Source organism: Pelobates fuscus, chromosome 6 (assembly GCF_036172605.1).
Source record: "Pelobates fuscus isolate aPelFus1 chromosome 6, aPelFus1.pri, whole genome shotgun sequence".
NCBI classification, from domain to species: Eukaryota; Metazoa; Chordata; class Amphibia; order Anura; family Pelobatidae; genus Pelobates; species Pelobates fuscus.
Window position 1 is genome coordinate 264,598,373 of NC_086322.1, and position 23,656 is coordinate 264,622,028.

At 42.4% G+C, this 23,656-nt stretch overlaps 1 protein-coding gene across 1 annotated transcript in view; it reads right to left on the bottom strand.

Annotated features, from left to right (window-relative positions):
• THRA (thyroid hormone receptor alpha) overlaps positions 1–23,656 on the bottom strand; it is a 95,181-nt gene that overhangs the window by 13,193 nt on the left and 58,332 nt on the right. The window contains exons 2-5 of the mRNA XM_063425443.1: positions 14,530–14,591; positions 12,522–12,652; positions 8,653–8,800; positions 8,234–8,439 (exon numbers count right to left, since the gene is read on the bottom strand). Of these exons, the coding sequence (XP_063281513.1) occupies positions 8,234–8,439; positions 8,653–8,800; positions 12,522–12,652; positions 14,530–14,591 (547 nt within the window). The remainder of the gene's footprint in view (positions 1–8,233; positions 8,440–8,652; positions 8,801–12,521; positions 12,653–14,529; positions 14,592–23,656) is intronic.

The window sequence follows — 23,656 nt, forward strand, 5'->3', positions numbered from 1 at the left end:
ATATTGTATATTACAAAACATATGCAACTCCAGCACTGCACTACCTGCACAATCCAGGGAGCCATGTACAGTAATGGAAACAGTTCAGCATGCAAATGTATAATGCATGTCTGCACAAAGGGCCAGTATTACAGAATTACATGCAACACACAGGACAGAGTACCCGCATGCTCTGATAGACCGAGGTAGCAGTATTGTACCAGGAACTAGTATGGCCATTCACAAACAGAATGGTCCCAGCTAGCATTCCTTCACACACAGACACACGGACAGCTCCCAGCAGGCATTGCTGCACACACAGACACACGGACAGCTCCCAGCAGGCATTGCTGCACACACAGACACACGGACAGCTCTCAGCAGACATTGCTGCACACACAGACACACGGACAGCTCTCAGCAGGCATTGCTGCACACACAGACACACGGACAGCTCCCAGCAGGCATTGCTGCACACACAGACACACGGACAGCTCCCAGCAGGCATTGCTGCACACACAGACACACGGACAGCTCCCAGCAGGCATTGCTGCACACACAGACACACGGACAGCTCCCAGCAGGCATTGCTGCACACCAAGAGACTGGTCCCAATAAGCATTGCTGCATAGAAAGAGACAGTTCCAAGCATGCATTGCTGCACAGAGAAAGACAGGTCCCAGTACACAGAATGACAGCAACCAGCATGCATTGCTATACACTGAATGACAGGTCCAGAATGCAAGAATGCATTGCTGCACATAGAAAGACAGGTCTCAGTACACAGACAGCTCCCAGCATGCATTGCTGCACACTGACAGACAGCTCCCAGCATGCACTGCTGCACACTGACAGACAGCTCCCAGCATGCACTGCTGCACAGTGACAGAGAGTTCCCAGTATGCATTGCGGCACAGTGACAGACAGCTCCCAGCATGCATTGCGGCACACTGACAGACAGCTCCCAGCATGCATTGCGGCACACTGACAGACAGCTCCCAGCATGCATTGTGGCACAGTGACAGACAGCTCCCAGCATGCATTGCTGCACACTGACAGACAGCTCCAGCATGCACTGCTGCACACTGACAGAGAGTTCCCAGTATGCATTGCTACACTGACAAACAGCTCCCAGCATGCATTGCGGCACAGTGACAGACAGCTCCCAGTATGCATTGCTACACTGACAAACAGCTCCCAGCATGCATTGCGGCACAGTGACATACAGCTCCCAGCATGCATTGCTACACTGAGACAGCTCCCAGCATGCATTGTGGCACAGTGACAGACAGCTTCCAGCATGCATTGCTACACTGACAAACAGCTCCCAGCATGCATTGCGGCAGAGTGACAGACAGCTCCCAGCATGCATTGCTACACTGACAGACAGCTCCCAGCATGCATTGCGGCACACTGACAGACAGCGCCCAGCATGCATTGCGGCACACTGACAGACAGCGCCCAGCATGCATTGCTGCACACTGACAGACAGCTCCCAGCATGCATTGCTGCACACTGACACACAACCCCTAGCATGCATTGCTGCACACTGACATACAGCTCCCAGCATGCATTGCTACACACTGACATAGTTCCCTGTATGCATTGCTACACTGACAAACAGCTTCCAGCATGCATTGCTTCACACTGACAGAGGGATCCCAGCATGCATTGCAGCACACTGACAGAGTTCCCAGTATGCATTGCTACACTGACAGACAGCTCCCTGCATGCATTGCTGCACACTGACAGAGAGATCCCAGCATGCATTGTGGCACAGTGACAGACAGCTCCCAGCATGCATTGCTACACTGACAAACAGCTCCCAGCATGCAATGCGGCACAGTGACAGACAGCTCCCAGCATGCATTGCTACACTGACAGGCAGCTCCCAGCATGCATTGCGGCACAGTGACAGACAGCGCCCAGCATGCATTGCTGCACACTGACACACAACCCCCAGCATGCATTGCTGCACACTGACATACAGCTCCCAGCATGCATTGCTACACACTGACAGAGAGTTCCCAGTATGCATTGCTACACTGACAAACAGCTTCCAGCATGCATTGCTTCACACTGACAGAGGGATCCCAGCATGCATTGCAGCACACTGACAGAGTTCCCAGTATGCATTGCTACACTGACAGACAGCTCCCTGCATGCATTGCTGCACACTGACAGAGAGATCCCAGCATGCATTGTGGCACAGTGACAGACAGCTCCCAGCATGCATTGCTACACTGACAAACAGCTCCCAGCATGCAATGCGGCACAGTGACAGACAGCTCCCAGCATGCATTGCTACACTGACAGGCAGCTCCCAGCATGCATTGCGGCACAGTGACAGACAGCGCCCAGCATGCATTGCTGCACACTGACACACAACCCCCAGCATGCATTGCTGCACACTGACATACAGCTCCCAGCATGCATTGCTACACACTGACAGAGAGATCCTAGCAGCACACTGACAGAGATCCCAGCATGCATTGCTGCACACTGACAGACAGCTCCCAGCATGCATTGCTGCACACTGACAGAGAGATCCCAGTATGCATTGCTACACAGAATGACAGCTCCCAGCATGCATTGCTGCACACAGAATGACAGTTCCCAGCATGCATTGCTGCACACTGACAGAGAGTTCCCAGTATGCATTGCTACACCTACAGACAGCTCCCAGCATGCATTGCTGCACACTGACAGAGAGATCCCAGCATGCTTTGCTGCACACTGACAGACAGCTCCCAGCATGCATTGCTACACAGAATGACAGCTCCCTGCATGCATTGCTGCACACAGAATGACAGCATAGACATATTATATATATATATATATGTTTATGGAAAGATAGGTCCCAGTACACACAGAAGTGGATCCCAACATGCATTGTTTCACAATGAGTGACAGGTGGCAGTATTGCTGTACAAAGAGACACGTACTAGTATTTCCTGCAGCTCACGAGTGAGTTCCCAGTATGCCTTGCTACATACAGAGACATGTCCCAGAATGCATTGCAGCACACAGGGAGACGTGTCCCAGAATGCATTGCAGCACACAGGGAGACGTGTCCCAGAATGCATTGCAATGCACAGAGAGACAGATCCCAGAATACACAGAGAGGTCCCAGAATGCACTGCAGTTCACAGAGACACAGTACCCAGTATGCATTTCAACATACTTGAAAACTAGAGAAATCTCAATGTATCTTTCCTGGTAAAATATTTTATAAATAAATAAATGTCTCAGTATGCACTGCAACACACAGGGAAACAGTTTTCAATATGCACTGCAGTACATAGAGAGACAAGTCCCAGTATGCACTGCAGCACACAGAGAGACAGGTCCCAGTATGCACTGCAGCACACAGAGAGGCAGGCCTCAGAATGTATAGCTGCACACACAGAGTCCAGTGCACACAGAGACACAGTTTCAATTATGCACAGCTACACAAAGAGATACAGAGTCCAGTATACACTGCTGTACACAGAGACAGGTCCCAGCACATCTTACGGCACACAGAGAAAGGTTTCAATATGAGATGTGTTGGTGTAATTAGAGTTGCAGGTACCATGTGCACACGTCGAAAGGCAAGGATATGTTCAGCTCTTTACAGGGTGACACATGCCAGTATGCATGGCTGTGCTAAGCATGAAAGGGGTCAATATGTACATCTGTGCCCAGACTGAAAGGCATATGTATTCACTGCTTCACAGAGAGATAGGTACAAACTTGCAATACTTCAATTGATGTGACAGGTAGCAGTAAGCTATACAGAGAGACAGGCACCAGCTGAAATGCTTGCGTTTTCACTCACAGGGCATTTTACAAGCTGTTTGTCTTTCAACTGCTGGCTCAAATGACCTTTTTGTTTGTTTTGTCATCTGATTGTGTTGTCTAATCTGATGTAGTTAAATGTGGCTAACTCTAATGATGCTTTTATATGTGATTAAAGGACCACTATAGGCACCTAGACCACTTCAGCTTAATGAAGTGGTCTGGGTGCCCGGTTCAGCTAGGGTTAACCCATTTTTTTTATAAACATAGCAGTTTCAGAGAAACTGCTATGTTTATAAATGGGTTAATCCAGCCCTCAAATCCTCTAGTGGCTGTCACACTGACAGCCGCTAGAGGCGCTTGCGTGATTCTCACTGTGAAAATCACAGTGAGAGCACGCAAGCGTCCATAGGAAAGCATTGATAATGCTTTCCTATGCGACCGGCTGAATGCGCGCGCAGCTCTTGCCGCGCGTGCGCATTCAGCCGAATGGGAGGAGAGGAGAAGGATTGGAGGAGGAGAGCTCCCCGCCCGGCGCTGGAATAAAGGTAAGTTTTAACCCTTTACTCTCCATCCAGCCCGGCGGGAGGGGGTCCCTGAGAGTGGGGGCACCCTCAGGGCACTATAGTGCCAGGAAAACGAGTATGTTTTCCTGGCACTATAGTGGTCCTTTAAAACCCCTATAATTTTTTTTTTTTTTTTGCTTTCTACTTTCTAATACTGTATTTCTTTGGTTTAGTGTCTTAGCTTATTTTGACCATTCTAAGATCTGGTGGTCCCATTCTGATTATCGCCTGTGCCTTCTTAGGAAAAAAAAAGATTTGTTTGAGAAAGCCACCATTGAGGAGTATATAATTTAGAACCTCCAAAATCCAAAGATGCTCCTCACTAATCCAAAACACGATTATTCTTTGTATCGAGAGAAAGAACATGACTTGCAACTTCGCACACTTTCCCAGAACTATACAACTGTTTGCATGCAACTACTACCTCACCACGCTGGACTAAAAGGGGGCATACAATCTGGTGTCCACAAAAAATGCCACAAATGGTAAACAATACTTTTCAACCCAGATTGGCCAGTGGTCATGCCTTTACGTTGATGTCAAACTATTAAACTGCCAAACTATTTTCAATTCATTATCGGACAATCCCCTTATACATACCCCTCATCGTATTCCCCAATGCTAGCTTTTCTGCTTTTTTAATAGATTAATTACGTTAAATTGTTTATATGCCCAACTGGTGAAATATTTGCTGGAGGCTTTCAGTGTTCAGTAGATGTCATGCCCTGAAACAATATAGCTCACTATTGTCACTTCACCTGGCTTTGTATTCAAGCCAAGAAACAGTTTCCTCTACCACTGTACAATGTATGTAACTCAGTACAAAAGCATCCTCATGACACTAGATCATAAAAACTTCTTTGGGCATCATGGACTTATTGAAACCATGTCCTGGCATGCCAGAAATTACTGGGAGAAATCTCTGAAGTAGGACATCAAGGCGATGCCAACGCTGATCAACTGTGAGCCAAGTCTCCTATTGACCTTTCTCAATTTGGATCTCAGATGGATGGATCTATCTACAGACAACACTGTAGAAACGCTACATTTAAATGGCTTTAAGACTACTCTCATTGCCATCAATAAAAATTAAAGGAGCACTATAAAGTCAGGAACACAAACATGTATTCCTGACCCTATAGTGTTAACACCACCATCTAGCCCCCCTGGATCCCTCATGCCTCCATAAATATAGCAAAATCTGTAGATCTGCATGCTATTTGCCTCAACAACAAAAAAACAAGCAGTCTGCTGACATGATCAGAAGTGGTAGCTTGATCCAATCACAGTGCTTTCCCATAGGATTGGCTGAGACTGACAAAGAGGCAGATCAGGGGCAGAGCCAGCATGATTCAAACACAGTCCTGGTCAATCAGCATCTCCTCATAGAGATTAATTGAATCAATGAATCTCTATGAGGAAAGTTCAGTGTCTGCATGCAGAGGGAGGAGACACTGAATGTTTGGATGCATTTTAGGCAGCCATGACCCAGGAAGGATCTCTAACAGCCATCTGAGGAGTGGCCAGTGAAGTTATCACTAGGCTGTAATGTAAACACTGCATTTTCTCTGAAAAGACAGTGTTTACAGCAAAAAGCCTGAAGGTAATGATTCTACTCACTAGAACAAATTTAATAAGCTTTAGTTGTTCTGGTGACTATAGTGTCCCTTTAAGGATTGGTGACTTCACTCCTCTCAAAAGATTCCTATGACTATGGAATAGCCCAATATATTCAATAAGGCCATAACCAACTGATGGCCAGTTAAAATATACCATAGGCATTACTACAGTGATTGATTTGCCTATGGGACAACTGCATTGGTTTGATGGTGGAGTAGAAAAACAAAACAATATCAATCTCAGAACAATAATAATCTCAAAAGACTGATATAAACGGACTACTCCTATTCTAAAACATTACAGATGTCCAATCATTAAAGGGAACCTATAGTCCTAAAAATTCCAATAGTTTTTTTTCTCCGTATTAAAGGATCCTTTCTGTCCTCCCCCTGCCCCCCCCCCATTGCCTTTAACAAAAATTACGTTTAATAAAGATGAAAAAAGTCTTAGTATGTATTGCTATACACAGAGCATTGTTAGTACATGACATTTACAAATGTGCATGTATTTACTAAGAAAGAACGATCACAGCATGCACAGCTACTGATGGTTGCAATATGCACTGTTGAGAATACATTGTAATAGAGAGAAGCAAACGTCTACATTGCTTCATACAGGAAGATATGTCCCAGTACACACTACTAAACCGAGAGAGATTGGTACAGAATGCAATGCTAAACATAGAGACAAGTGCTGTGCTACATACAGAGACAAGCACCAGCATGCATTGTTAAAAAGTACATTACAGCAACAGTTCCTCAAAAGCAAGCATTGCCTCTATATTTTTAAGGTGGGTCTTTTGTTTGACTTAAAAGTCTGTCTGTTTCCAATTGTAACTTTTAAAAATTTTAATACTAAGTTTGTGTACATGATTTAACTAGGAAAATATGCAAAATTACAGAAACCTCAGATGAAAAGGTTTTTTTTTTACATTTCCCTCTGATGAACTTAAGAAAAACGTGTCTCAATAGAACCCCTGTCCCTTTCTCCTTCCATCGACACTCTTAAAAGTATAAAATAATTTTATATCATAATTGTAACAAAACCACAAATGCGACTGCAAACAGGAGTCATGCTATTTTGACTGCCAACCGGTATCACGTGCCAAGTATTAAAAAGACGAGACAAGTAGCACTTCATTTTCAAAGTAACAATATGTATCGAGTAGGTCTCCAAAGAGGCCAGTAGTTGGTGCTTGACTTGTATGTGCATTGGTCACATAAATTGCAAAAGTATTTGATGTCCCTTACATTGGCAAACTACAAGGGGAACAATCTCTAAAAGAATGATAGCATGTGCCTTACATTGGCAAACTACAAAGTCAAAAAGGAAAAGGTTATTCGTCAATGTTCACCAGGAGGTATAGAAGGACACCTCAAGGGAGTGTTACGTGATGTCACAAGCTTACAGTTCCAAAAACTGACATATCATTTAATCAGTACTAGTGTGGCTCAATTTAAACAGAATCTGTACGTTAAGAGCGTCACATAACAAGAGGCAGTAGCAGGGCGGAGATTTAGTAACTACCATAATGGTGCACAAAATCTTACCCCCTGATCTACAGGTAAAATATGGTCTAATGCCACCAACCCTTAATGTCTATTGTCACTCCCAGCTACAAGCAATAATTCACACACAGAGAATTAAAATATTATTAAAAATTGATCCTTTTCTAACATCTGCAGGAAATATAATTACTGAACAAACAAGCACAGGTAAATGAATGCTGCACAGTGGATGAGATATGCTAGTGCATATGTGTCCCTGCATCTCCCCTCGCACACTCACTAGCAGCCTCGCACTCTTGCTAGTGGGGATTAACAGATGTTGTTCGATCTCTCGCAGGGGTCACAGCCTCTCCATCTGCACAGGATGTTTGCTTAAAGAAATCACTACGATTTCATGTTTAGTGGGAGATAGTTATGTTTCACTGTGACCTGCTGCTACACCCTGGGGTCTCTGATTAAGGCACATTGAAGGGACTGAAACATGGTGACATTGGAGAAAATAATCTGTTAAATTTGTGATACTATTCTGCAAATATAACCAAACCCTCCCTGCAATTCATCCCTTTTCTTTGTCTCCTCTCCCATGCATGGGTGTCTGCAACACAGGCCAAAAGGGGGTAACTATACCTCGCCCCCAAATATTGCCATTCCTTTGACTTCTATGGTTTCTTACAATGACAGTGTCTAATTCAGATAATGCCCCTGAATATTTTCTGTAGACAGCTCTGCCCTTTTGTTACATGTATCAGTTTAATTGCACCTTGAGTCTCCTTGTCTTACCAGGAATTTTCGGCGCTGTTTCCAATGGCTGCCCTGTGCGTTCGTGCTCCGGTGTGCCTCTGTCACTATCCGTATTAGTTCCCACTCCTCACTGCTTGGTTCCGGCCGCTGCTGCAATGTCTTGATCATTTCCTCCTTTCGGCGCCGCTCACGATTCTCCTCTATCAGCTTCCGCTTGGCTACCCGCTTGGAATCATCCAGGACAACTGTGAAAGATTTCAAGATGGCATGAATGTGGGTGGGTTTCAGTTGGCTAAAAAGGCTTTTTACAACTATGAGTAACTCATTAACCCTAGTTTACATCAACCCTCCTTAAAAAGTGGGTGAGTGTCTAATAATCTGCTTAGTCAAGCAATGTTTCCCAACTTCTGTTGCCGTTCCCCTCCTCCCTAGCCATTCCTTTGTTTTTGCATACTCACGATCCATCGCCATGCCCACTGCGATACATTTCTTGAAGCGGCAAAGCTGGCACTGATTTCGGGTGATTTTGTCAATGATGCAACAGCCATCATACTTGCAGGAGTAAGAGGGATGCAGGTTCTTCTGAATGGTGCGCCGAAAGAAGCCCTATATGAAAAAAGCAACAGTGTCCAAAGCACTCATAGAAAAACACAGAGCTTCTCTCTTCCCCTTTAAGCTCCAACTTTCCTTTGTTACTCTACTTTCAGGTCAATGGTACATCCAGTAACCTTGAAACACAACCTTTCTACCTTGGCTTTACATCTCTTACTGCTCACATCCGATCCTTCTTCAACATTCTACAAACTTCACCATAAAAATATTGTATCCCGTCTAAATTGATGTCTCATGCCAATATTTCCCCACTACTCATCACCACTCTTAACAGGTTTCACCTTGAGGCTTCATCAAAGCTTTTGATGAAGCCCCAGGGTCAAATAGGTTAAGTGGGAACTTTTATCTGTACTACAGTTTAGCTCCTTTTTATATATAATTTCAACTGATTTTACCTGGCATCCCGCTTCACCTTTATTCGTGGTGGGGATCAAACCACCAGAGCCCTCCACACCAAGAGCAGACCCATGCTCTGGAGTTTGTAAGTAGAATGTCTTCTTCATGTATTCAATATATAATTCATTGTATTTTATACTGTGCAATTGATCCTTTTTTTTTTTTTTTAAAATTTACATATATTGCTGAGTTACCACATGGAAGACACCTGTTATCCCTGGCTGCAATTCATCCTAAGACGGGGATTGTACTGTCCATGTTGAAAATATTCAAACTTTTAGTAGCTCTATAAGACGTGAGTGCCTTTTTTTTTGCATATCTACTATATTTCCCTTTATTTCTTATTTCATTCTGCACTATTATTATTTTGTATTTATATTTCTTAAAGCTTGACACTATGTATATGAGGATTTTTTTGAATCAACTATATGTCTATGTATTTGTATGTATAATCACATTTAGGTAATTGTATTATTTATATTTTGTTCCCCCTTTCTCTTCTGTCCCATTGGCACAGGTTATCAATCTTTGTTTTATTTTACCCTTGTAAAAACGTCTCAACTACTACACTTAAAGCATAATATTTTCTCTAACTTGCATTTACCTTCCCGATTGCTTTGCTTCCAGTAATCTTGTCTATTACTCAAACCCTCCTTTCCGAATCATACTGAGGTTTGCTCTCCCTCGCTTAACAAACTTTCCTCAAACTTTCCCCTGGATTCCTTTGAAAAATCCAGAAAAATCCCTATTTCTTCAAAGCATAATAAATTACCTTCTAAATTCTCTAACCACACCAGTGTATCTATGTCTCATCACACAAGGTTTGTGTTACTCTATTTCATCTTTTTTACTCATACCGTACACACTTTTCACACATGATATTTCCCACATCATTTTAGCCATTCCATACACCTGGCAATCTTGGTTCCTCTCTGCATGAATTTGTCCTCGACCTGATTGTCATGATCTTCTTCTTCTATATGATAAACTCATTGGGCACTGCCTTCAGCACCCCTCACATTTGTTCCTCTTAACCTGTCTGTCACAGTTAGTTTGGTGTACTATAACTTCCATACAGGGCTGCTGAATAAACTGGTTTGCTATAAATAATACTGTTTAGAATTACCTTCCTGTTGGCTCCCAGAAGATTACCTTATACAATAATCCCTCAGGACATGACATTTTCCTATAAATACCGTCATATGACCTTTTCTAGAATTTCTGACAAATTAACATTTATATCATTTCTCACAAGTTACCCTTCTGATAAAAACCCAGAGATTACCGTTCCAATAACTCATTGTGGACCGTATATGCATATAACTCCAAACAGATTACCTCTCTTATATAACGGTAAGATTATCAGACTCCTGACAAATTACCTTTCCAAAATATGAAAATATAAGCAGATTGCCACAACCCCCAAATATTTACCACCTTCCTTTAACTCCAGGAAAACAACATAACTACCCAAGTCCCCAGTAGATTATCTTTCCAGCAAAACCCAAAAGCATATTTTACCTATATCCTCTGGCAGATTACCATTCCCTTCCAGATTAATTTGCCTATAATCCCGCAGGATACGCTTCATACGACTCCTTGCAGATTACTGTTCCTACACATTCTGGTAGATTACCTTTCTGATAACTCATAATAACTTATGTCATAGCATGTTTTCTATAACCCTATAAGATTATATTTCCTATAACTAACAGTCTAACTTTTTTATAATTCACAGAAGATTACTATACATATAGCCCTTAGACCATTACTTATTTCTGTATCCCTACAAAAGCAACCTTCATGTGACTCATTTCCTTCGATCCCTAACAGATTAGGTTTTCTATAATCCCAGGCAGATTACGTTTCATGTAACCTCTGACAGATTACCTTGTCCTATAATGTCTTGAAGAAGGCTCTGACAGGTAGCTCTTGGCAGTGTAGTTCTCGTTTAACACCACAAATAATATGAGGGTAATTTGTAGGGCCTGTTATCTTCCCAATAACGCTATAACATCTAGCAATGTTCTTTTATTCTGTAATTTCTGCAAATAATTTTTTTCTTGCACCTCCGGCAGATTACCTTCCGTATAACCATGCTTCATGTTGGAAAGATAATCTTGTAGAAGCTAAACGAAGGGTAATCTGCTGGTTGATCTAGGAAAGGTCATTTGACAGATGTTATAACTGTAGATGCCTGTTCTTATAACCGCTGGAAGATTAGTCTTCATACTACTCCTGGACGCCTTTCTAATAACCCAATGACAGATTTCCTTCATTAAAACCTCGGCTTATTAAAAATTCTACTCACTCTTCACACACACCTCCCTAGCAATGCACCTACTGGGGCATTAACTTTCTAGTGAATTAAATTTGAATGGTAAAATTGAAGCAAAATAGCAGAGCTGTGACTGTTGATGATTTGGAAAATTTTCCAAAATCAGCTATTTTAGCCTTAATTTGGCCATATGGATTTAAGTCAGAAATATTCTGTGTTTATTTAATAACTCTGTTAGAGGTATGTATGCACACGATCGTTATTATTATCACTTCCAACTGCTTGCCATTTCAAAATACACAGTTTGATTACCTTTCTAATCACTCCAATCAAGTCACCTTTCTATCACTTCTATCAGATCACTTTATCCTATCACCTCCAGCAGATTTAATTTCCTACGACTTTTGACAGATCACCTTTCCTTTCATTCGCTGCATATCGTCTTTTTCCATCAGTCCCAGCAGATGACTTTTCCTTCCATTCCCCTTAGATCCCCTTTCCTTTTATAACTGGCAGATTTGCAATGTGGACTCATTAGATCCCTCCTTGCAGATAATCTAGTAAAAACCCGCAAAGCTAATCCATTAGACGTCTGCCTTATGCAGCTTGTCTGTTTCCTGCTCTTAAAGGTTCTACAACCAACATGCTTACTTCCAGTCCAATTCATACTTCCAGACCAATTCTTACTTCCAGTCCAAATTTTTTCATTACTGCCAGTCCAATTTTTTTCCTTCTATCCCATACTATTCCATAGAGTCTCTTATGCATTTCCCTCCTCTTACATAATTCTTTCTAGAACCGTTCCACATCCCTACATAAAATCAATTTTTTCCTCTCTGCTAAGTCTTACTCATGCATCTCCTGTGCCAGCATGCCCTTAGACTTAACGTAATTCCCATCTTATTCTGTGCATCCTTTCCTACGCTGGCATATTGGTCCATGTAATGCGGGAGGATGTGGGAGCTAGGCATTGAGATATTGTTAGGGGTCAGCTAAACAAACAGAAGTCAGGAGCAAAAGCGCCACCTGTTGGTCACTCACCTTGCAACCCTCACAGGTGATACATCTGTAGTGGTATCCTGTGGCCTTGTCACTGCACACCACGCACGGCTCATCTTTGTCCAAGTAGCTAGGGATGTACCCTGCAGAGAGCAGAGACATCGAGCTGTCACCTGTGTCACCGGGTGAGAGGAGGGACACAATCTTATTCAGGCCATTTTCACAGAATCACTCTGTGGGGATAGGGACAGACTTGATGTCCCATAGCTCCCTCCACTATGTCATTTTCTAGACATAGCACATTACACATACAAAGAAAAAATGCAAACAAATATTAACAAAAAAAAAACAAAAACGGCACACATGTTTATACGTTTCATATTTTCACAAATAAAATTATATGAATTAACAGGAAGTCAGGGCCATTGACATACAAAAACAGACTACCACATGTCAGGCGCAGAGGAAAACATAGTGCAAATACAGTTAATAGGTAAACAAAGCCAGACACACAGACATACACACACAAAGCCAGTTCATTGTGTAATGGGCAATTATTGTGGGTCTCTCTCGCTATTTCGGAAGCAATTTCCTTTTTTTTTTTCTGTTTTATAACAGGGCTTCTGTTTAAACACAGAGCAGAGAAGGTTAGAGGGCAGGATTCGAAACAGGGTGAACACAGGCCGGGCATCAGCTTGGGGAATGGGGTGAGAACATTATGGAGAGCGAAGGGAAGATAAAAAGCAATTTAAAGGCAGAGTTGGCGAACAAGAGATTAGGTTTAAACTCGATTAGAAAGCTAGAAGAGAGAGGGGAGATAAGAAAATAACCGAGGGGCAGAGAGATGGTCAAGACATTGTAATACGGGTAAGATTTGTTAGAGGCAAAGGCAGTGGAGCCTGTCCTGGGCAGTGACCCCCAGTTTATGTTGTAAAATAAATAAATCCTGCACAAATCTATTGGCATTGTAAGGCCTACTAATACATGTTTGTTAGAAAAATTATATCCACAGTTTACATTCTTCCCTTTATTAATAACTGGATATGGATCTGGTTTTGAACTGTGGGGTTAAACGGGTCGAGCCCAGCAAGTCAAGCGGGCAGCACCCCACCATCCATCTAAAATAACACCAGCTGCAACTAGGGCACAGGGAGTGACATTATGGGATACCATTTCAGAGAAGAATAACTGGATTTCAAAGCAGGTTAGGGAGATAGATTTGAGGGAGAATACGACACGACATTACAGGGGAGTGGGGTAAGCAGGAGGGAAGCCCAAGAAAGAGTTAGAGAACTATGGTACAGAAAAGGCAGGGACAGCGTTTAAAAGCAAAGCTGTGTGCAAGGAGTCACTGGGATAGGAGGAATGATTGAATGAATGAGAATAGAGCAAGGATACAGAGAGGCAGGGACAAGGAGAGTGGGTGTGTAAGTGCAGTGTGAGCCTTAGCAGAGAGGGAGGATGAAACGTCTTTTATAGAAATAATAAGGAGAGAATCGATGCAGCAAAATGGAAGAAAACACAGTTTGTACAAGGATTTGGGTGAAAGTGTAATAATTATAGAGCAACTCAGGTCACTTTATAAGTATTTCATAAAGATAAAAAGGTTGACTGTAATGAAATTTCAATAAAATACCAACGCCATCAAAAGATATACCGAGACAAAGTCGAACTGCTTTGTCTAATGGGCAAAATGTTATTGACAAACGTTGGTCTATGGAGAATCCAGTGGACTCACAGGACTGTCTGTAGAACTAGGCGTTGTTATCTTGTACATGTGCAAGAACATAGCAGTGATCCTGGTGGATGATGCTCTAACATCTAAATCAATGGTTTTGCAGTAGAGAGCATGCAGGCATATCTACAATGAGCTTCACCCTTGGGCCACCTCACACAAAGTGGGGATGTCATGTTTGAGAGCTGTTATAGTAAGGAAATGCTGGAGGAGTTCGATGGAGTAGTACAAGCGGTAATATGTTAAATGGAGCAATAGGAAGAATCTCAGTTTTGTTATATATAACATTAAACACTCTCAGGACTCTCCACCTACCTGACATACCGCTCTTCCCCATGCATTGACTGTTCTTTCTTTTACGCTTCCCATCCGGCCACCTGTAGACACAACAAGGAAAATTTGATGATTTGAAGAAAATTACCTTCCTTAATCTAAGGCAGGAGAGAGAACACAACCATTAATAAAATACTTTTTATTTATTTATAAATCACTAACATATTCTGTTGTATAAAGGACAGGCACAACATAGAAGGTGTTGGTGATCTTACAAGGTTAGACATTCTACTCGTGTTCTAAAGCAGTGCTGGAAAACGGTATATCTGAAAGGTCAACATTGAAGACGAAGCACAGGTTGAGGAGCTGGGGCCGAAAAGCCCAGTGATGTCATTTTGATGATCTAGTTTGAACAATTCAGTATACAGTAAAGGAAAGCTTCAGGACTTTCAGGCTTTATCTCCTACGAGTTTTCATATCTCCCAACTGCCCAGAGCTTGTTTGGACTTCAAGTTCATAGTTTTGTCCCGCCAACCTGGGTGGGTTTTTGGTGTCCACAATCAGAACAGCATGAGTGCAACAGACTGGGCTGAGGAAACGTGCCTAGCTAACATAAATCTGTTTCGAGCAGTTCTGTCCACTTTATGGTGGGATTGCTCCTTTTCTGGACCCCTTTTGCTGCTCCCTTCTAGCCAGTCCTGGATCCATACCTCCCATTGTTGGACGGTATGAAATATTTAATACCCGAACTAACAAACACTGTGTAACACACTCACATTCCTAAAAATATATCTTTTATAACACCACAATTTGTAACTGAAATGGCACGGATTAAAAAAAAAAAGTTACCTGAAGATCGCTTCCTCATCTTCCAAGATGGCTGACACAACGGACAGGATGTTTCTGACAACAGCCAACATACCCCAGTGTCCCAAATTTTATTAGCACAAAGATACACACAAAAAACTCTAGCATGAATGAATATAGATGGGTATTTTTCAATACATAGTAATGTTTTCACCATTTTCTCTAGTTTCCTGTTACTGGGGAGATCAGAGAAAAGTACAGGACAAGCGCACATTTCAACATGCACTAGGCAAGAAATTCAGGGCACCTCACCCCGTGAGCTCTCCTCTCATGTGCACTCCTGTCTGGCCACCTTGATAACATGTCCCTTCCATGGGCAGACATGGCACCAGTTAACATAAATTGCATGAGGTCCACCTGACTACCCCTTAATCACTCTGCATTTAATTTCTGAGTTAACCTGCACTGTGTGGGGGAGGTTTTAGATAACATCTCTATATTACCCTGCCGTAAAAGAGGAATGCTATTAAACCACTATTTCTTGATTTCTGCTGTCACCCCGCAGTGGGTGGAGCAGGCTCCATGTCGATCTATGTCACCCTACATTAGCAGGTGGTGGCTCAAATATGATAACCGAGTCGCCCAGCAGAACGCGGAGCAGGCTCCAGATTTAATCACTGTGTCACCCAGTATTGGGTTGGCTCCATATATGAGCCTGTACGACCCTGCATTTGGAAGATGGGGTCTCCCTTCTGTCAGAGAATTCAGTTCCTGTGATTTGTGATATCATGTTTACTTTAACGTTACATGTATGTTAACTAAGTACGGTCTGTTTGAAAAGCTTGCAAATCAGAACCAAATGAAGGAATGTTATTTTTGGATGTTGATGTAGGATGCAGATTGGAAAAGGGAGTTCGGCCATAAACAACTCTGATTTCCACCAGATGCGGGAAAAATTAAACCAGAAGAAAATGTGCATAGATGACGAATAGGAGAGAAGTTGATACAGTCAAAACAGGGCTTTACAAGCCATCAGAGCCACAAGTAACATTCCCTAGAAGGGGTACCTCTTCTTTCGGAGTGTTGAGTGTTCCATATGGAACTCTATGTAATAATCTCTTTCTGGTCTTCAAAAAAAAAACTCCATCTGATTGGCTCCTGAATAGAACTGTCTGGCTCCCAAATTCTACAAATATTTGTAGAGAGACAGCATGCCCTCTGTATTCCCTGCATAATTTGAAAATCAGATCAGAAACAGAGCAGAAAAGAGAGATAATGTGGAAAAATGTGAAGGAACAGAAAGAAAAATATGCAAGCGAGAGTGAGAGAATAGAAAGAAGAATGACAGGGAGAGAGATGAGAAAGCAGTGTTAACCTTTTCGTAGGCAAACGGGAAAAGAGCAATGTTTTGCTCAATCATTCGGCAATAACTGGGTAAAGGAAGATAAAGGAAAAAGGATTGGGGGACGAAGAGAGGAAGGGGGATTCAAAAGAAGAGCAAGAAAATTCCACCAGGAACATAGACAATTTCCCCAAATGGATGTTGAAATGTGATTTAACGAGTGCGTTTTTCTATGCATTATGAACTTTTTGTTCTTTTAGCCTTCCTTGTGGATCTATACGGACTGAGACCCCAATTTCTTGTATCACCTCCCAGTAACCATTTATTCTGGGATTTCCTTACTTATTGCAAGCATTTAATCTTATTGCTTTTAACACAAAAGATAAGCGAGAGCAAAAGAGCCAAAGTAACACACAGGAAGTCAGTGGCGATAAGAGAGGCTGATAAAGGGAAAAAATTAAAGCATACAATACTGATGAGTTTAGTTTTCTAGAGAGTAGGTAGCTGCCATCTGCCATTCTTACTGCTTAAAACTATATCAGCTATAGTGTTCAGCTAGCCATCCTGTTGGCAGCGTAGCAGGTAAGACATAGCCCACCACATACAGAATTGCTTAGATTATCATCGCTGTGCTAGAAAAAGAACATTCTGTAAGAATGGTGAGAAAGAGGTGAAACAGCAAATTAAGTCCTGTGAGGCCGAAGTTGTCCAACCTGCCGTAATGGCCACTGAAGGTCAGTTTATCTCACATGTGGATTAAAGCAGCAGTCCGCCTCCTTTTGCTGATACTTTAGGGTCAATGCTATTGCTCATACGAATCACTTCAACACACGTGGACCTTTTCTGTCGCAATCAGCATCTGTTGCTCTTAGCAACCACATCTTAGCAACCTGATTAGAAGACCACAGAGAAGAGACCAGGCAACGATTACTCATCATGTCTGGAAGAGCAGACATATAGGTATAACATATAGCCCTCGAACACCACACCATGGGGTTTACTCACTAAACAATGAGTTCTGATGAGTTGAGAACCAAAGTTATGTAATCGTTTTGATTAAGCTGAGTAGGACAATTTTTCCAACTTTCCTGTTAGGGCCTTAATTAGCAAGTTGTTTTTTTCTGGTGGTAATGGTGGTATGAGTCTGTATGTGCAGCATTTCTGCTAGAAACACTGAGCACTTTTGTAAAATTATGCCCGTCATCAGCGGGCACTGCTTGCTGGATACAAACATTTATTAGCTTCCCTCAATTTAGCTCTCCCTGCAATGTAATGCTTTTGTTTTTAATACACCCTTCTTCCTTCCATTGCCGACCCCTGACTCCCTCTCCTTACTGTCTCAGAGCATGCATATGCTCCTTGAGCCGGTGAAAATTGTCCAATCGAATGCTTCTCTATTAGATGCATTTGACTGGACCTCACAAAGGAGGCTGTGACATTGACCAAGGCGCACAAACCAGCTTTGCCTGGCGTGGGTTCACTGTAAATATATCCATCATTTAATAGGATTTTATGGGGGTTGGGGGAGGCACCTAAATTTTGTTGCCCAACGAGGCATTATATGTTTTTCACATGATATCATGGAAAAGGGTTGGTAATTAGTATCTCTTTAAGTAACTGTAACTTTGTTCAGCGAACAGACCCCTAAGTGTATGCGCAAACACAGCATCGTTCAATTTTTTTCTGCCTAATTAGTGCTAATATCAGCTTGTTTTCTTTGAAATACCATCATTCATTTCTTGAAAAAAATAAATAGGAATAAAATCCTCTCCATGGAGATGTGAATGCGAAATAGCCTTTCATCTAACGTCATCCTGGTATGAAGTACTCGGACGCCATTTTCTGTGCCTGCATTAATATAATATCTATATTTGAACTGAGCTCAAGAACTGTATCTGGATTCCTGACCAATGTCATTGAGTTCAGTGGAGAGTGAGGGATGGGGACCGTTAGGGATGGGGGGAAATTGTAGGAAAACGTAGCAATTCGTTTCTCTGGCAGTCACCTGTCTCAGTAAGTGTTTCTGTGGACATATGTCCAGACCAAAGGATTGCGGATTTTAGCTTTCTTCTGCTTTTAACCTTTTCTGTCTGAGGATAGATTATTGTTAAACAGAAACTTCCAATTCTTCACCATCTAAAAATATTGGATTTGGAGAATTGCACTGTATCTTCCCAAATATTGGCCATACCTCTGTATGTTCAATAATACCTATTCATAAAAATAACCCAGAGTCATTTCCAGGCTCAACAATGACAGGGACATAGAAGGTACAGGTATATGCAGGGATGTAGAGCATACACAAGCAGGGTATTAGAAATAAAAGTGTATGGAAAAATATATAATGCTTTGTGGACATGTGTACGTTGTTAGGCCTGGGGTAGAAACAATCCTAAATAAATCACTTGGGAGAACATGGTGCGTATTTATAGTGGAAGGCAAGGACAGATTCAGAGAGAAGAACACATTCAAACATATGCAGGGAAGTCCAGAAATGTGACAGCCATGCAGGGAGTTGAGATACTATTTATATATCTATATAGATAGAGAGAGAGCAAGGTACAGTGGTGGCCAGATATGGAGGTAAGTATAGATACATGTGCAGATATCCAGACAGAGAGGTGAAAAATCTGTTCAGAGTTTAGGGAGGCCTCAAGAGGTCAATAGATATGTAAAGGGGTGTAAAAAGGTGTACAGATATGCGTGGAGGTTCAGAGAGGTGAACTGATATGGAGGAAGGCAGTTAGAGCTGAACTGATATGCAGAGAGATATGAATATATATGTACTGTGGTATAGAGAGGTGAACAGATAAACAGGGTGGTATAGAGAGGTGAGCAGATATACAGGGTGGTGGTATAGAGAGGTGTATAGATATACATGGTGGTATATGGAGAATATATATAGTGTGGTATAGAGAGGTAAACTAGATATACAGTGTGGTATAGAGAAGTGGATAGATATACAGGGTGGTGGTATACAGAGTGGAATAGAGAGGTAGATAGATATACAGGGTGGTATAGAGAGGTGAACAGATATACAGGGTGGTATAGAGAGGTGAGCAGATATACAGGGTGGTGGTATAGAGAGGTCAACAGATATACAGAGTGGAATAGAGAGGTGGATAGATATACAGGGTGGTATAGAGAGGTGAACAGATATACAGGGTGGTATAGAGAGGTGGATAGATATACAGGGTGGTGGTATAGAGAGGTGAACAAATATACAGGGTGGTATAGAGAGGTGAGCAGATATACAGGGTGGTATAGAGAGGTGAACAGATAAACAGGGTGGTATAGAGAGGTGGATAGATATACAGGGTGGTATAGAAAGGTGAACAGATATACAGGGTGGTATAAAGAGGTGAGCAGATATACAGTGTGGTATAGAGAGGTGAACAGATATAAAGGGTGGTGGTATAGAGAGGTAAATAGATATACATGGTGGTATAGAGAGGTAGAAAGATATACAGGCTGGTGGTATAGAGAGGTGGATAGATATACAGTGTGGTGGTATAGAGAGGTGGATAGATATACAGTGTGGTGGTATATAGAGGTGAATAGATATACAGGATGGTATAGAGAGGTGGATAGATATACAGTGTGGTATAGAGAGGTAGATAGATATACAGGGTGGTGGTATAGACAGGTGGATAGATATACAGGGTGGTGGTATAGAGAGGTGGATATATATTCAGGGTGGTATAGAGAGGTGGATAGATATACAGGGTGGTGGTATAGAGAGGTGGATAGATATACAGGGTGGTGGTATAGAGAGGTGGATAGATATACAGGGTGTAATAGAGAGGTGGATAGATATACAGTGTGGTGGTATAGAGAGGTGGATAGATATACAGGGTGGTGGTATAGAGAGGTGGATAGATATACAGGGTGGTGGTATAGAGAGGTGGATAGATATACAGTGTGGTGGTATAGAGAGGTGGATAGATATACAGGGTGGTGGTATAGAGAGGTGGATATATATACAGGGTGGTGGTATAGAGAGGTGGATAGATATACAGGGTGGTGGTATAGAGAGGTGGATAGATATACAGGGTGTAATAGAGAGGTAGATAGATATACAGGGTGGTGGTATAGAGAGGTGGATATATATACAGGGTGGTGGTATAGAGAGGTGGATAGATATACAGTGTGGTGGTATAGAGAGGTGGCTAGATATACAGTGTGGTGGTATAGAGAGGTGGCTAGATATACAAGGTGGTGGTATAGAGAGGTGGATAGATATACAGGGTGGTGGTATAGAGAGGTAGATAGATATACAGGGTGGTGGTATAGAGAGGTGGATAGATATACAGGGTGGTGGTATAGAGAGGTAGATAGATATACAGTGTGGTGGTATAGAGAGGTAGATAGATATACAGTGTGGTGGTATAGAGAGGTAGATAGATATACAGTGTGGTGGTATAGAGAGGTGGATAGATATACAGTGTGGTGGTATAGAGAGGTGGCTAGATATACAGGGTGGTATAGAGAGGTGGCTAGATATACAGGGTGGTGGTATAGAGAGGTGGATATATATACAGGGTGGTGGTATAGAGAGGTGGATAGATATACAGTGTGGTGGTATAGAGAGGTGGCTAGATATACAGTGTGGTGGTATAGAGAGGTGGCTAGATATACAAGGTGGTGGTATAGAGAGGTGGATAGATATACAGGGTGGTGGTATAGAGAGGTGGATAGATATACAGGGTGGTGGTATAGAGAGGTGAACAAATATACAGGGTGGTATAGAGAGGTGAGCAGATATACAGGGTGGTATAGAGAGGTGAACAGATAAACAGGGTGGTATAGAGAGGTGGATAGATATACAGGGTGGTATAGAAAGGTGAACAGATATACAGGGTGGTATAAAGAGGTGAGCAGATATACAGTGTGGTATAGAGAGGTGAACAGATATAAAGGGTGGTGGTATAGAGAGGTAAATAGATATACATGGTGGTATAGAGAGGTAGAAAGATATACAGGCTGGTGGTATAGAGAGGTGGATAGATATACAGTGTGGTGGTATAGAGAGGTGGATAGATATACAGTGTGGTGGTATATAGAGGTGAATAGATATACAGGATGGTATAGAGAGGTGGATAGATATACAGTGTGGTATAGAGAGGTAGATAGATATACAGGGTGGTGGTATAGACAGGTGGATAGATATACAGGGTGGTGGTATAGAGAGGTGGATATATATTCAGGGTGGTATAGAGAGGTGGATAGATATACAGGGTGGTGGTATAGAGAGGTGGATAGATATACAGGGTGGTGGTATAGAGAGGTGGATAGATATACAGGGTGTAATAGAGAGGTGGATAGATATACAGTGTGGTGGTATAGAGAGGTGGATAGATATACAGGGTGGTGGTATAGAGAGGTGGATAGATATACAGGGTGGTGGTATAGAGAGGTGGATAGATATACAGTGTGGTGGTATAGAGAGGTGGATAGATATACAGGGTGGTGGTATAGAGAGGTGGATATATATACAGGGTGGTGGTATAGAGAGGTGGATAGATATACAGGGTGGTGGTATAGAGAGGTGGATAGATATACAGGGTGTAATAGAGAGGTAGATAGATATACAGGGTGGTGGTATAGAGAGGTGGATATATATACAGGGTGGTGGTATAGAGAGGTGGATAGATATACAGTGTGGTGGTATAGAGAGGTGGCTAGATATACAGTGTGGTGGTATAGAGAGGTGGCTAGATATACAAGGTGGTGGTATAGAGAGGTGGATAGATATACAGGGTGGTGGTATAGAGAGGTAGATAGATATACAGGGTGGTGGTATAGAGAGGTGGATAGATATACAGGGTGGTGGTATAGAGAGGTAGATAGATATACAGTGTGGTGGTATAGAGAGGTAGATAGATATACAGTGTGGTGGTATAGAGAGGTAGATAGATATACAGTGTGGTGGTATAGAGAGGTGGATAGATATACAGTGTGGTGGTATAGAGAGGTGGCTAGATATACAGGGTGGTATAGAGAGGTGGCTAGATATACAGGGTGGTGGTATAGAGAGGTGGATATATATACAGGGTGGTGGTATAGAGAGGTGGATAGATATACAGTGTGGTGGTATAGAGAGGTGGCTAGATATACAGTGTGGTGGTATAGAGAGGTGGCTAGATATACAAGGTGGTGGTATAGAGAGGTGGATAGATATACAGGGTGGTGGTATAGAGAGGTAGATAGATATACAGGGTGGTGGTATAGAGAGGTGGATATATATACAGGGTGGTGGTATAGAGAGGTGGATAGATATACAGTGTGGTGGTATAGAGAGGTGGCTAGATATACAGTGTGGTGGTATAGAGAGGTGGCTAGATATACAAGGTGGTGGTATAGAGAGGTGGATAGATATACAGGGTGGTGGTATAGAGAGGTAGATAGATATACAGGGTGGTGGTATAGAGAGGTGGATAGATATACAGGGTGGTGGTATAGAGAGGTAGATAGATATACAGTGTGGTGGTATAGAGAGGTAGATAGATATACAGTGTGGTGGTATAGAGAGGTAGATAGATATACAGTGTGGTGGTATAGAGAGGTGGATAGATATACAGTGTGGTGGTATAGAGAGGTGGCTAGATATACAGGGTGGTATAGAGAGGTGGCTAGATATACAGGGTGGTGGTATAGAGAGGTAGATAGATATACAGGGTGGTGGTATAGAGAGGTGGCTAGATATACAGGGTGGTATAGAGAGGTGGCTAGATATACAGGGTGGTGGTATAGAGAGGTAGATAGATATACAGGGTGGTGGTATAGAGAGGTGGATAGATATACAAGGTGTAATAGAGAGGTGAACAGATACACAGGTTTGCACAGTGGGTTGGAGAGATATGCAGGGACGCATTGGAAAATCTGCAGAGATATGTAGTTATGCGGAAGTGGCAGGCTCAATTGCAGGGAGTGGCTCCTCTGGAATGGGCTTGTTTGAGCTAGGGTAAACATTATATACATTAGAACATGCATACATAACATTTCAAAGGTTGCATGGGG